Genomic DNA, 16,251 nt, shown 5'->3' with positions numbered 1-16,251 from the left:
TTCCCTAAAAAGACACCGTATATAGTGTATCAGTGTGTGGCACTCACCCCTCCAGGACCCCGGATACCGCGGTAGTTTGTGCCTCCTCAGACATTCTGGGTGCAGGCATCTCCGGATCTATCGCTGGTTCGGTCATTCTAGCAGGCAAACTGCGTGCTGTAGAGGACCAGAGGCTAATCGGTTGCTCCCTGTATATATAAGGAGTGGTGTGCGCGCCTCTGGAACAGCTTCCGCCCGGAAGTGTCCAGCACACCGGCTCCTTCGGCGTGTGACGTTACTTCCGGCGCGACCGGAAGTCGTCATCCTTCACTTCGGCGGCCGGCGTCAGCGAAGGACACGCCCCCTGCCCCGGACCTGCCTCCTGCCCAGAGCGGTCGCCGGGGAGTCCAGCGAGGGGGAAAAAGGCGCGGTACAGCAGCTCCTTCACCCGGGCAGCACCGCACGCAGTGCTGCCGAGCATGGCTGGTCCCCCCCCGCGGACCTCGGCCTCTGGACCGGAATCATCAGAGGGTATCCCTCCGGAGGTATGAGCTCTGCCACAGGCGTCCACCTGCAGGAACAGGAAACCAAACTGAGGAGAGAGTGGCCGCCCCATTCTTTTATCTCTGCTGCAGGTTTCCTGTTCCTGGGGGCGGATGCCATCTCTCATGTGCGGTGCTGTCATGGTGAAGGGAAAAAAAACGGAACATTATTTATAGCCTGGGGGGTCTCACTTCACAACTGTATTCTCTCCTTCGGAGATCAATGGTCTGATTCTGCTAATCGGGGTATGATCAGAGTTGAAAATCTGTTTTTCTCAGAAATGAAGTTTCCCCACCTCCTCCATTCTGTCAGTCTGTGAAAATCGGATGTCAGAGTGCGGTCTGACATTTTCCACAGACCCATAGACTTGCATTGTTGATTTGGTCTGACCCTCAGATGAAAATTGGACATGTGCACAGTCAAAGCAACGGACGGCACTCGTCCGATTTAACCCTGTTGTGTGCACGAGCCCATACACTTGTGTGAACTTGGCCTTAAAGAAAGGAAAATGAAATAAGTGTTGGAATTATGAGAGCCGTGTCATGATTCTGTTCTCAGATTATGTAACAAAAATCTGGTGACCATTTCCCTTTAATGCCCCGCTAATGACGTCTGTGGCAGTTGTAGTTGGCATATGCAGTTTTTAGACTCTTCTTCTTCTTTTTTTTTTTTTTTTTTCAGTATGAGGTTTTGTTTTCAAACTCAAGTAAAAAAAAAAAAAAAAATCACATTCTTATCTGTTTCAGGTGAGGTCTCGTGGGAACAAGGCAAAGTGTCTGGGACGGTCTATAGTGGAGATGAACGGCTTACCCAGCTTCTTGTAAAGGTACATATGAGCAGACTAGTCATGTGTGGTGTATATTTTTTTTTTTTTTTTTCTTTCATTTTTTTCCTTAAGGCTCATTGATGCTTCTGTTTGTATCGGCCCATAAATGAGCAGGATCAGGAATAGCAAAACGCTGTGTTCTGCATTATAAGCACAGTGGATGCGATTTGTAGAACTCCCATGCCCTCTGTGCTTCTCTTTAACTCTGGGTAAGCTCCCACACGGTGCGGGTGTACGAGCCGCAGCATGGTCGAATTTTTGACCAATTTAATGTCCTTACATGTAAATCCGCATGTACTGACAAACAAGTGCGGCAATTAGAATGCAGCGAAAATACACTGTGTCCAAAACGTTGCTATTCCTGATCGGGGGGATGTAGCCTTACTTCTGTTAGTCGCACAGGACTTTTCTATCTTTGATCACGTCTTGTATGACTCCCGCCTTGGCGTTCTTGTTTGACATCCGTATTCTGGCCGATACGTTATTTTGGTTACATCTCGTTTAGGACTATATCGCATTTTGCACATGACCTGTAGCACTAGCCTCAGTCCAGAAACCCATCTGAATGACACCACCGTGTTGTAGTGGGTGGGTTCATGAAATTTTAATCAAAATCTGTACTAAAAGTACTCATTTATTAGATTAGTAAAAAATAGCAGAAATGTAGCACAAAATGATAAAAAATACTATAGGTTTGCAAATTGTTTGCCCTTGCCTTTCTTAACTGCTGTGATCGCCAGTAACATCAATGTGTGGCAGCCACATAGAAAAAGTCCTCCATTCATTTAATTGTACAATGTAATACATAGCTATTAGTGATGAGCGAGTATACTCGTTGCTTTTCCCGAGCACGCTCGGGTGTCCTCCGAGTATTTGCTCAGAGATTTAGTTTTAATCTATGCAGCTGAATGATTTACAGCTACTAGCCAGCTTGATTACATGTGGGGATTCCCTAGCAACCAGGCAACCCCCTCATGTACTCAGCCTGGCTAATAGCTGTAAATCATTCAGCTGCAGCGATGAAAACTAAATCTCCGAACACTAACAAATACTCGGAGGTCACCCGAGCGTGCTCGAGAAATCTCAAGTAACGAGTATATTCGCTCATCACAAATAGCTATGCAGTGGAAAGGTCAGAAACAAAATGAACATATACCCTGCTGTAGGTAAATAAGTGAAATCTCTGTTTTTGATTAAAAAAAAAAAGCGTAAAAGCCATTCTGCCAGCATTGAGGTATACCCAAATTTGGGAAGGTCCTAAATGCGGCTATTAAAACCTTCCCATATGTTATAGCGACAACAGTGTGAATAAGGGCTGAACAGGACCAGGTCCTGGACATGATCACCCAGCAAAATGGGAAGTGCAGGTAAGTGCGTGGCTTCCCTTTCTTGGAGCTGGTCATTACGTTTATATAGCTTCCCATTTTGCTCTGTTGGGGACCTTGTCCTGCTCAACCCTTATTCTCCTTGACGTCACTATGACAGATGGTAAAAGGTTTAATACTAGAGGTTAGGACTGTCCCAAAATTCGTGTACACCTTGGCGCGGGTAAGATGGCTTTTAAGCTTTTCCTTTTTTTTTTTTTAATCAAGAACGGTGCATACGAAGCACCCAATGATTTTTATATGCACTGTTGCTTTTACTTATTTAAATAAATATGCAGTGACCTGAACAGGAGTTTTTCTATCTGCTCTAATATAGGGGTGCTCCTGAGCACTGTCGTTGTTTTTGTATGAACGGAGGATGACCTGTTTATAAAAGTCACATTTCCTATTCTACTAATGTATTATTGTTGTTAACGACTATTATAACATTCTAATGATTATCGTCCATCCCATAGTCCCGTGCCCATATATCCATCATACATATCCTCCATCCCATAGTCCAGTACCCATATACCCATCAGGCAGCCTCCATCCCATAGTCCTGTGCCCATATACCCATCACGCACATCTTCCATCCCATAGTCCCGTGCCCATATACCCATCACATATATCCTCCATCCCATAGTCCAGTGCCCATATACCCATCACACAGCCTCCATCCCATAGTCCCGTGCCCATATACCAATTATGACAACACCGTCACCATTGCAACCTATTACATCGTCGCCATGGCAACCATTGACATCATCTTCGCCATGGCAACCATTATAACATCATTGCCGTATAATATACATAGACAATCTATATATATAATTGTCTAAGGGTTTTTCCGTCTGTCTGTCTGTCTGTCCTGGAAATCCCGCCTCTCTGATTGGTCGAGGCCTGGCCGCCAGGCCTCGACCAATCAATCAGCGATGGGCACAGTATCGACGTAGATGTTATGATGGTTGCCATGGCGACGATGATGTCATAAAGGTTGCCTCGACCAATCAGCGATGGGCACAGTCTGCTGCGAATTCTGGAATCATCATTGTCCATATACTACGGGGTCATGCATATTCTAGAATACCCGAAGCGTTAGAATCGGGCCACAATCTAGTACATATATATTTGTCTAAGTAGTACTTCCGTCTTTCTGTCGGCAACTTCCGTCACGGAAATCCCGCGTCGCTGATTGGTCGCACCAGCTGCCTGTCATGGCTGCCGCGACCAATCAGCGACGGCCACAGTCTGATTAGTCCCTCCCTATTCTCCTGCAGTCAGTGCCCGGCGCCCGCTCCATACTCCCCGCAGTCACTGCTCACACAGGGTTAATGCCAGAGGTAACGGACCGCGTTATGCTGCGGGTAACTCACTCCGTTACCGCCGCTATTAACCCTGTATGACCACGTTTTTACTATTGATGCTGCCTATGCAGCGTTAATAGTAAAAACATCTAATGTTTAAAAAAATAAAAAATCATTATATAGTCACCTTCCGCTGCCTTTCCCGCTCCTCGCGACGCTTCGGTGACCGCTCCATGCAAGCGGCAGGTTCCGGTGCTAAGGATGGTATGCGACAAGGACCTGCCATGATGTCACGGTCATGTGACTGTGACGTCATCACAAGTCCTGCGTGAGAAGGACCTGCCATGACGTCACGGTCATGTGACCGCGACGTCATCACACCCTGGGACCGGAAGCTGCCGCCTGCACCAAACACAGGCGACAGAACTACAAGGGGCCCCTCGGAAGGTGAGTATATGTTTATTTTTTATTTTTAACCTGTGACATACGTGGCTGGGCAATATACTACGTGGCTGGGCAATATACTACGTGGCTGGGCAATATACTACATGGCTGGGCAATATACTACGTGGACATGCATATTCTAGATGCATATTCTAGACTACCCAATGCGTTAGACTAGAATCGGGCTATCATCTAGTATATGTGTATATGGAGAGGGAGAGAGAGACACGCATCGGGTAGTCTAGAATACACAGCCACGTAGTATATAGCAATGTGGGCACCATATCCCTGTTAAAAAAACAAAAAACAAAACACAATTAAAATAAAAATAGTTATACACTAACCTTCCGTCGGCCCCCGGATCCAGCCGAGGCCTTTACCGATGCTCCGGTTCCAAGAATGGATTGCGGCAATGAGTTGAGATCATGTAGTGGTCTCGCGAGACCGCTACGTCATCATCTCGCGAGACCGCTACGTGATCTCGAGTCAGTGCCGCAATGCATTCTTGGGACTGGAGCGGGAAAGGCTGCGGCGGACTTCAAATGGGGAGAATATAATGTTTGTTTTTGTCTTTTTTTTTTTTTTTTTTTTTCTTTTAACATCCTATGTTTTTAATATTCATCAATAGTAAAAGTGAAGCAAATCCCGCCCCAATCTCGCTGATTGGTCCCGGCCGGCCGCGATCAGTCAGTGACGTGGGATTTCCGTTACTGAAGTTAGACAGACGGAAGTACTCCTTAGACAATTAGAGATAGATATAGGTATTTTATTGATTTTGTTAGATCTGAAAGCCACCCAAAGAAGAAAAGTGAAATGTGCGGTCATTCGGGCCCATTGTACTCTTCTGTGTAATGCATGAATGTGATATATATTGGTGCCCGGCATGCTTTCTGCAGGGTTTTGTTCTCACGCACTGAAACCTTTCCCTGTAGGTGTATGGAGAGTTTGCCTGGAGCAATCCTCTACATCCGGATGTTTTCCCTGGTGTACGGAAGATGGAAGCAGAAATAGTCAGAATGGCCTGTAATCTTTTCAATGGTGGCCCTGAGACCTGTGGAGCGGTAAGAAAAGTAGTTTGTATTTTCTCTTGAATATCGACTTCTGTTCATTTTCTAGAAGAGGAGCTCTAGTGCAAGATTCCAATTAACCCTCAGAAGAGCAGTTTATGATCAAATACTTCACTGTCAATGTTTTCCCCCTATTGTAAACTAATGAAATTAAAATATTCAAATAATTGCTGTAACAAAATAAAATCCATGTTTCATGAATGTGCCAAGTTTGTCCTTCCATACTCGTGGTAACACTTCTAGACCTCATCGCATTGCCGAATGGGCAGACCATGTACGGCCGGTTACTCTGGCTCTGTGTCATGGACCTTTAGGTGCCACGATAATACTGCAAGCCGTGATTATTTCTCTAATAGGTTTCATATGAGCTCCTGCCAAAAACGTCTTTATAAAACCTTAAGTCTGTGCTCGTATAATGGGTTCACACAACATGGGTCTATGACATTCAAGTGTGCAGAAACCCTTTTTGGTATGAGAGATCTTCAAACCAGTCCAAACCAAATGTGTGTACTACTTCTTTTATTGTAGGTTTGGAGGCAAAACTGAGCGCTAACGACCTGACGTATTTTTGTTTTTGCATTTTAATTTTTTGCTCCCTTCCCAGAGCCATAATTATTATTTTTTTTTTTTTGTTGTTGTTGTCAAAATGGCTTGTTTTTTAGCAGGACAAGTTGTACTTTTGAACAACACCGTTGGTTTTAACATATAGTGTACTGGAAAACGGGAAAAAAATTCCAAGTGTGGTGAAATTGCAAAAAAAGTGTAATCCCACAGGGTTTTTTGGTTTTTTTTTGTTTTTTTTTTACCACGTTCACTAAAGGCTGCAACTGTCCTGCCATTATGATTCTCCAGGTCATTACGAGTTCATAGATAACAAATATGGGTATATTTGATTTTTGATTTGAACTTTTATATTTTTTGATTTTATATTTTTAAAAACTTTTTTTTTTTTACTTTTTGTATGCTTCAATAGTCTTCATGGGAGACTAGAAGCTGCAGTTCTTTGATTGCCTCTGCTACACACAGGCGATGATCAGATCACCTGTATGTAGCAGAAATGCTCACTTGCTATGAGTGTCGACTACCGGGCGGCGCTCACAGCAATCTGGCAGTGACAACCATAGAGGTCTGCTAGAGACCTCTAGTTATCATGCCAACCCATCGTTGACCCACAGTTACGTGACTGGGTCACCGACTGGCTGGATTTCCAGCACGCTCTCCGAAAGCATGAGTTAAATGCCGCTGTCAGAGATTGCGTCATTTAACTAGTTAACAGCCGCGGGTGAATCGCGACTTCATCCGCAGCTGTTGCGGGCAGTTGTCAGCTGTATATATCAGCTGTCATGTGCCCTGAAAGGTGCAGACTCCGCTCTGGAGCCAATGCCAAACAGGGGGAGTCCGACATCGGCGCACTATTACGCTCGATGTCAAAAAGGGGTTAATGTGTGTTATATTACTTGTAGTCTACGTTAAGCACAAAATGAGTCATTTCCAGTTTGTGTCTAAGGAGTAGCATTTCTCCTTGTGGAGAGTGAAAGCCAAGCCTGGCATGTCAAAGTGAGGAGATTTGTATGCTATGCATGCCCCTCTGGGAAGTTAAATATGCAAATTATCCCTTCAGCAAGAAATAGGAATATTACCCTAGCACCACCGATTTGGAAGCCGCAATCCTAAAAGTCAAATGGCCAAATCGTATCTCATACTTGGCACTGATGAGGGGCAACACCCCGAAACATTGTGTCTACAAATTGAGATTCAGTTTTGGCTTGTATCCCATGTCATGTGGCAAGTCTCGTAAAAGAGTCTTCCAAAAGGTGGTGCTTTTTTTTTTTTTTATCCCATTATTTTGTAAAAATAAAAACGAGCAACTCTCAGTGGCGACCAGGGCATCTTCGGACTCCCCACTTCCTGTGCTTTCAGGATGCGTTTTCACCAGATAAATTTATTAGCAGAGGCAGGCAACACCTCTATCCATAGCGGGTAACAGGAGCCACCATTCACAATAGATGAATCCGCACTGGCGTCACTGTCCGCGCCTTTGCATTTAGAAGTAATCAAGAGGAAGTGACAAAGCAGCCGCAGCTCTCACTAACCGCTAGTTTTCTGCCCAAAAGCGGGGACAGTGACACCATTGCTGACTGGGCGCTGGGCTCACACGACATAACAACCGTAGGTGAGCCCCGGGAACTTGAGTGCCGACACCTCTAGAACCGCGCCAGCACACGAGGTGAGTATAAGGGTATGTGCACACGTTGCGGATTTACTCTTGTAAAAATCTGCATGGATTCTTCCTCTTTTGGCAGAAAACACAGTTGAAAATCCTCGCGCTTTTGATGCGGTTTTTCATGCGGATTTCTATGCAGATTTGTCTGCGTTTTTGTATGCTAAATAAAAATATATTTAACAAAAAAGAACCAAAAAAAAAAAAAAAAAAAATTGTAATTTCCTAGTCCAACCTCTTCCTTTACATTCTCCATCGAAGACCATAATATCATTACATAAGGCAAAACAAATACACGAGAGTATAATGTATAATATATCTATCTATCTATCTATCTATCTATCTATCTATCTATCTATCTATCTATCTATCTATCTATCTATCTATCTAAATATCTAAATCCAAGCAAGGTTTAGTAATGAACAGGTGGCAGAAAGATGCACGCACACACAAAATCTGAGTGAAACGCAATATCTGTTTAATTTTCAAAAACTTTATAAGGGTACGTTCCCACGGTCAGTAACGCTGTGGGTTGGGTTGTACGGAGCGTCCAACCCGCAGCGGCTGTATGTTACCACATAGTGGATGGGAATTGAAGAAATCCCATTTTCACTGTGCGTGCATCGGCACCCGCGGCTTCCCTGCAGAGACTGACATGCGGCGCGTCTTTCCAGACCGCAGCATGCCAATTTATCTTGCGGAGATGCTCATTCTCCACAAGATAAATGTCACCCGTACAATTTATTGGGTGCTGTGATTCTGCACGGTTCAATGAACACATGCGGAATCACCTGCGTACAAAAGCCTGCAGCACATTTCCGCTCCGTCCAAAACGTTGCCGGTTCCTGAGATATTTGCTCCTGTCAGTGTATCACCAGAGCCGTTTAGAGCGGTCACATCTCCCGATGTGACTGTTCTACACATGAGATCGCTGTGGGACACTCGTTGTTAAATGGACTACGGCGGAAAGGTAAGTATATGGTGGTTTTTTTTTTTTGTTTGTTTTTTTTATTTTGCAGGAAATCGAGGGCGTCGGAATTAGGTGTTTGAGTATGAATGTTGTATGTGACTATGTAAATGTGTGTTGTATTTCTCGGTCCCCCATGACAGCACTACGGAGAGAGGGGATCCGCCCTTCAGGGACAGGAAACCTACAGATAAAAGGGCGGTACCTCTCCCTCGCATCAGTTGGTTTCCTGTCCCTGACGGGGAACCTCTTTTCGGCAGTACCTGACACGAAGACGCCGTTTCTAAGGGACCGGGACCGGACAGTCGGGTTCCGGCAGCGAGGAGGCTCCTGCCGCGGCTCGTCCAGCACCCGAAGCCGGCACCGCTGGAACCGACGGGTTCTTCAGGGTGTGCGGGGGAGAGGCCGCCGCCAGACTCCGAGGGAGGAAGGGGCGCTGGTCACCCGGAGCTCCGGTGCCGGCTGCTGCACGCTCCGGGTGAAGAAAGATGGCCGCCGCTCCGGAAATGCGGCGTTAACTTCCGGGTCATCTCCGCGCGCATGCGCAGTAATCTCTCCTCTCCCTGGGATGTGCGCAGGACCGGAAGTGAGGCAGAACGCTGGGGGTGGCGCCGAATTCAAAAGGGAGATAGTGCGACAACTATGTGTGCACCATCTCCGTTTAACCATGGAGGACAGCGATCCACAGCAGCTGCAGCCCAGACAGCAGCACCATAAGAAAGGGGACCCAAAGAGCTCCAGAAGAAGTGAATCAAGCAGTCGATCCACACAGCGCAGCAGATCTGCTGCAGGGACTAACTCTCCTCCTCAAGAAGCTCCACTGCCAGACCCGGGCCCGCCTCCAGAACCGGTACCTGCCTCCACATCCGGATGGTGAGTGATCTCCGTGAAAGTATACATTTTTTATAATAGGGCTCCCTCTTCTCCCTTACTAGGGTAAGAAGAGCCTGGAGAAAAAGAAAAATAGGGTCTGTCCCACCTGTAACAAAGCTTTGCCGGTAACCTGGAGAAAAAAGCTTTGTAAATCTTGCATTCAGCGATTTTTATGTGAAGAGACCCCTGACTTCGCATCTGAACTAAAAACTATAATTAGATCTGAAGTTCAGAATGCCCTGTTATCTTCCAAAAAAGGGAAGGAAAAGGTGAAGGAGACGGTATATTCTCACTCTGTCCGATCCTCGTCTGAGGACGCGGACTCTGACGATTCCAAATCCTCCCTATCTTCCTCCGATGAAGATTCGGGCCGTCATTGCTTCCCACTAGAGGAGGTGGATGCTTTAGTTAAAACCGTCAGAGCCACTATGGGGGTTGAGGATCCCAGACCCGATAAAACGGCTCAAGATATTATGTTCGGAGGTCTGGGACAAAAAAAAGCGGAGAACTTTTCCGTTAAATCCCAATGTCCAGACACTGATCAAAAAAGAATGGGAAAAACCGGACAGGAGGAACACTTCAGTGCCCTCGCTTAAAAGAAAGTATCCCTTCGATGATGAGGCGTCCACTTCTTGGGACAAGGCACCCAAATTGGACGTGGCAGTGGCCAAAGCCTCGAGAAAATTTGTGCTCCCGTTTGAGGATATGGGTACCCTCAAAGACCCCTTAGACAAGAAAGCGGATAACTTTCTTAAAGGGGCTTGGGAATCGGCTGGGGGTAGATTGAGACCTGCAGTTGCAGCGACCTGCACCTCCCAGATCTTTGATTTTGTGGGTTGACCAGCTGGAAAGCCAGATCAAGGACGGGTCACCCAGAAGTAAATTGCTGGACTCAATCCCTGCAATTAGGGCAGCAGCAGCATTCCTAGCGGACTCTTCAGCGGACTCAGTACGTTTAACATCCAAGGCCGCTGCCCTCTCCAACGCAGATAGAAGGACCCTATGGCTTAAGAGCAGGCCAGGGGATCTCCAAACAAAGTTAAAATTGTGTTCTATCCCATGTGAGGGAAATTTCTTATTTGGGGAAACCCTGGATGACATCCTCCAGAAAGCAGGAGACAAAAAGAAGGTGTTTCCAAACCTGGGGCCAGCCCCATTTAAACAGTCCTTTCGGAACTGTAAATTTTTTCGTCGGAGACCTCCCAGAGAACAGAATAAATGGGAAGAAGGGAGAAGACGAGATAGAGGTTACCTCTTTGGCAACACCTCCCGTGATAAAAAAAACCTCCAAATGACATTTTCCCTATGGTGGGGGGAAGGCTCACCTCATTTCTTCCTGCCTGGGAAAAAATATCCAACAACACCTGGATTTTAAGACTAATACAATCTGGTCTTAAAATAGATTTCCTTTCTCTCCCCCCCCCCCCCCCGGAAATTATGTAGTGACAAAGACGAGGTCTTCGGCAGCAGAACAAGCGGCATTAGAGAGAGAAATTATTTCCCTACTGCAGAAAGCCGTGATTCAGGAGATCCCTCCTCAAGAAATGGAGGAAGGGTTCTTTTCCCCTCTGTTTCTAGTACCGAAACCCGACGGGTCTTTTCGGACGATTATAAACTTGAAAAATCTAAACAATTATGTAAGAAATCACAAGTTCAAAATGGAAACAATAAAATCTACAATAAAAATTATCTTCCCAAATTGCTACATGGTTGTGATAGACCTAACCGACGCATATTACCATGTGCCCCATCCACGAACATTCTCAAAAATTTCTCAGGATGGCAGTGTCCATAAAGGGAAAAATAAGAAACTTCCAGTACAGGGCCCTCCCGTTCGGGATTTCTATTGCTCCGCGGATATTCACAAAAATAGTAGCGGAGATGATGGCCCACATAAGGGAACAAAACATTATCATAGTCCCTTACTTGGACGATTTTCTTATTGCCAGCGACTCGGCTCAAAGTTGCAGAGAACAGAGAGACCGAGTAATGACTATTCTAACGGACTTGGGTTGGCTCATAAATATAAAAAAATCAAAATTGGAACCCTCTCAAGTGCAGGAGTTCCTAGGGCTGACGTTAGACTCCCAGGTTCAAGAATGCCGACTCCCGGGCCCCAAAAAAGACAAAATATTAACCATGATAGCACAAACACTACAAAACCCCTCCATGACTCTAAGGAGGGCAATGTCACTGCTGGGGTCTCTATCTTCATGCCTGCTGGCGATACCCTTTGCACAATTCCACACAAGGGAGCTTCAGTGGCACATACTAGAATGGCAGGTAATATTAAAAAACAATTTGGAAAGCAGGGTCATTCTAAATTCCTCCGTTATTCATTCCCTTCTGTGGTGGGGAAAGAACCAGAATATCTCAAAAGGGATTCCTTGGGTACCAAAAATATTGGGAAATGCGATCCCGGACGGTATAAGAGCGCCTTCCACAAGAGCAGTAGCTACCTCATGGGCTGAGAGGTCAGAGGTATCAATAGAACAGATCTGTAAGGCGGCCACCTGGTCATCACCGTCAACCTTTTTTAGGCACTATAGATTAAATCTAGCCTCTGTGTCTGACCTGACCTGACCTTCGGTCGAAGGGTTCTTGAGGCGGTGGTCCCTCCCTAAGCTTAGTCTTTGCAATTCTCTCCGTAGTGCTGTCATGGGAGACCGAGAAAGTCATAGTTACTCACCGATAACGGTGTTTCTCGGAGCCCATGACAGCACTTGCTTATTCCCTCCCGTCACGAGTGCGGTGAGCACCTTTAATTACATATGATTTATATAGTTATATATTACAATTTAGGCACGGGGTTCCTTTTTTTTAAGAAATGTTATAATATGGTATTTTCTCTGTTGTAAACTAACCTGGAGGACCTCCGATGCTCTGTAAACCAACTGATGCGAGGGAGAGGTACCGCCCTTTTATCTGTAGGTTTCCTGTCCCTGAAGGGCGGATCCCCTCTCTCCGTAGTGCTGTCATGGGCTCCGAGAAACACCGTTATCGGTGAGTAACTATGACTTTTTATTTTATTTTTTTTACACTTGAACAGTCGCCGGATTTTGGGAGTACTGCCCCATCATCGGCTCATGCTTTCACTGATATATGTGACAGCAGACATAGCCGGATGGGAGCATTAGTCCCATCAGACGATGCCTGGCTACACACACACACGCGCAAACACACACACAGACCCGCACACATGCAGACGTGAGCAGACACACAGAGATACCCGCAGACAGACCCGCACATATTCTCCGCTCACACTCTTCCTCCTTCCTTTCTGCAGTGTTTTTGGCACGCAAATCCGCAGCTAATCTGCAGACCTTTTTACACCTGCAGTTTTGCTGCAAATTTGACTGACTTACTGTAAGTGAATGGGTGCAGAAACGCTGCAGATCCGCAAAAAGAATTGACATGCTGCGGAAAATGAGATGAGAATCAGTGTGGAATTTTCCGCAGCATGTGCACACCAATTCTGGATTCCAATTCATTAACATTGCCTGAGCACTCTTTGCGGATTTGGTGTAAATCCGCACCGAAAAAACGCTGCGGATCTGCAACGGGTGCACATAGCCTAAATGTTTTTATTCTAACCGAGGAAAAAGAAATCAGATGGAGAAGAAGTTGTCTTTGTAGTCCACAACCACATTAATAAAGATTGTAAAACATTGCCTAAATTAAAGAAAAAATATGCATATAACAGAAAAACATGATTTAATCAATAGGTAATTTTCTGATGACGGCTTCCCTCGAATGTGTTGTTTTTCTGGGACTCTATTAAACCCTAAACCATGGGACTATGAAGCTTGGTAGCAGGCCAGACAACCTCTGCATATCAATCTTCACCCTGACACTCCAGAATCAATAAAAAAAATTCCATCTGCAACTGGTGTTTTGTGTCTTATGTCTGAAGACAATTAAAAAGGGCTAAAGCGAAGAATTTAGGAGGAAAAACAAGAGAAAAATCAAGGTGAAGAAACTCAGTTGCCCTGGCAATGAAGGATAGTTTTCTGGTGTTCGGCCTGTTTGCTTGTCTGCAAAGGTCATGGCTGTCTTCTTGTTTTGCACTGATCTGAGGACACTTGGGCAGCAGACACAGCTGTGCTTCGTGACGTGACACACTGTATGCCGGCCACTGTGTATGGAGCAACACACACTTAGACATTAGGAAATCCATTTCTGGCGATTGCGAAAACTTTTGCTATGTTTACACATTTTCACATGAGACTTTCAGGTGATGGGTCCTACTTTTCTCTGGGGCCATTAGAACTTATTTATGTTTTGTTTTTTTTTGCATGTTATGTCTTGTTTTGTAAGGAATGTCTGCTATCACCGCTCCCAGCAGGACTGTCAACCCGACACCTGCATAGTGAGGAAATCCTGAGATACAGCCTCATGACTAGCCATGAAAATCAGTGGATGAAACTGATTATTGCGGTTCCTATTCCCAGTCTCTCTCCCTTCACAACCTCATTAGATGCTGAAATCTCAATGCCCTCGCCGATGGAGCAACAGTAACTCGTAGATGTTGTCTATTCTATTTGTGCAGGTGACGTCCGGAGGAACGGAAAGTATCCTGATGGCCTGCAAAGCCTACAGAGATCTAGCATATGAAAAGGGAATCAAGTACCCTGAGATGTAAGTAACGGTCTTCTCCAAGAAATCCCAGCGCAATACAGACTTCAGAAGTCACATATATTTTTGTAAAAAAAACAAAAAACTTGCAACAATTTGTTAGTGAATATTTCATTTGAGCAATAAACCACATATATGAGCATGCAGGTTTTTAAAATGTAAATCCATATGTCTGCTAACTGTTGCTGTTTTCCCAAATTGGTGCTTTCATTCATGTGCAAATGATGGGCTAAAATGGTTCTCCACTGCTAGGACAACCCTTTCCTGAACTAAATGTTTGGTCCGGATAAAATAAATGAAAAAAAAAAAGCCTATACTTTCCTCCCGTGCAGATAGCGTTCCATCTGTATGAGCAGTCGCGGTCCCATAGCTTTGGGACTGTGAGTGCTGACGCCAATGGAGCAGTGCCAGCACGGGAGGGGTGTATCTGCTGTTTTTATTTTATTGTGGCCAAACATTTAATTCAAGAAAGGGTTCTCATAATAGTGGACAACCCCTTTAAGAGCTTGCATGCCACCCCAAGTTACAAACATTTAATTTTTGCCCCCATAAAAAAATGCTAGTATATTTCTGGCCTCCCTGTTTTTTTTCACTGTTGCATTCCACACCTCTGGCCTTTTAACTACTGGAAGTCCTAGCTTATAGTGAAGAGGCTGGAGGTGTTGCATGTGATGAGCGAACGATGATGTCTGGACAGCGAGCAGCAGGGCTTAGGCTTCTTCCACATTTCCGTCGGCGCGACGTACCGACGGATGTTTGGGAAATAGTGGATAACATGTGCAGCGGATGCAGTGTTTCAACAGGTCCACTGTCCGGAAAGGTAAGTGTAAAATCCTGGGGAGGAGAGAGAGATTCCCTGCCGGGCATGCTCAATAGGAAACACAGGATCCAACGTACAGACGACAGTCCGCCAAAATGCCAAGGATCCAGTGCACGACAGACATAACGTGTGCCCATACGTCGCTAATACAAGTCAATGGGGGAAAAAACAGGATCCTGCATACAAATTTGCAGGATCCTGTTTTTTCACAAACCGACGTATTTCGACGTGTGGAGAAAGACGGAAGTGTGAAAGAGGCCTTACCGGAGGGGAAAGCGATTATTTTCATTTTTACCATCTGTTTTTCCATGTACCTATTCCGCTTGCATACAAATTCATTTTAAAAACAACCCTATGGAACAGGTTTAGATTGTAATCTTGGCATTGACCATGTTAAAATGCCAAGTTTTTGACATGTAAAAAAATCATTCCTAGAAAAATAATTTCAGAACTGTTCACCTTTTTATGGTCACAGTGTAATCTGTACAAATCCATTAAGAAACATACTGAAATCATTTCATGTGGAAAAAGAAAATAAAAAACTTGAGTAATGTGACTACATAAACATGCACACCCTTACACTAATATTTTATTGAAGTACTCTTAGATTATATGGCAGCATTCAGTTTTTTGGGCACATCTAGATTTGTCAATCGTTGCTCACTCTTCCTTGCAGTAGCTCACCAATTTTGTCAGATTGTGAGGGTACCTCCTGTGTACAGCGCCCTCTTCAGGTCAACCACAGATTTTCAATTAAATTCAGATCTGCGCTCTGGCTTGGCCATTGCAAAACTTTGATATTCTCCTGGCAAAGCCACTCTAGTTAATTTGGAGGCATGCTTACAGTCAATGCACGGAAAGGTGAAAATCCTCTTCATTTTCGTTTTTCTAGCAGCAGCTTAAGGTTTTGTTCCCTCCACTCTGACTGAGACCCCAGTTCCAGCTCCCGAAAAACTGCCCTAAGGCATAATTCTGCCTCCACCATGCTTTACTGTGGTTATAGTGTTATTTTGGTGGGGCGCAGTGTTGGGTTTACTACAAACATACCTTTTTTGAATTCTTGCCAAAAGTTTCAACCTTGGTCTCATGAGACTATAACACCTTTTCCCACATGCTTTTGGCAGATTAGATGTAGGTTGCGGCAAAACCTAGCCAAAGAAGAAAGTGCTTCCGTCTTGCCACCCATACCCCCGAGCCCAGACTTA

The 16,251-nt window shown here is 45.1% G+C and overlaps 1 protein-coding gene across 1 annotated transcript in view; it reads left to right on the top strand.

Annotated features, from left to right (window-relative positions):
• The window catches only part of SGPL1 (sphingosine-1-phosphate lyase 1), a 72,456-nt gene that overhangs the window by 36,642 nt on the left and 19,563 nt on the right, over positions 1–16,251 (top strand). Inside the window, exons 5-7 of the mRNA XM_077259294.1 lie at positions 1,269–1,348; positions 5,396–5,524; positions 14,141–14,229. Coding sequence (XP_077115409.1) covers positions 1,269–1,348; positions 5,396–5,524; positions 14,141–14,229 — 298 coding nt within the window. The remainder of the gene's footprint in view (positions 1–1,268; positions 1,349–5,395; positions 5,525–14,140; positions 14,230–16,251) is intronic.

This window comes from Ranitomeya variabilis, chromosome 4, assembly GCF_051348905.1.
Source record: "Ranitomeya variabilis isolate aRanVar5 chromosome 4, aRanVar5.hap1, whole genome shotgun sequence".
Lineage (NCBI taxonomy): Eukaryota > Metazoa > Chordata > Amphibia > Anura > Dendrobatidae > Ranitomeya > Ranitomeya variabilis.
Note: the sequence above shows the minus strand (reverse complement) of the source record. Positions and strands in the feature narration are given on the sequence as shown.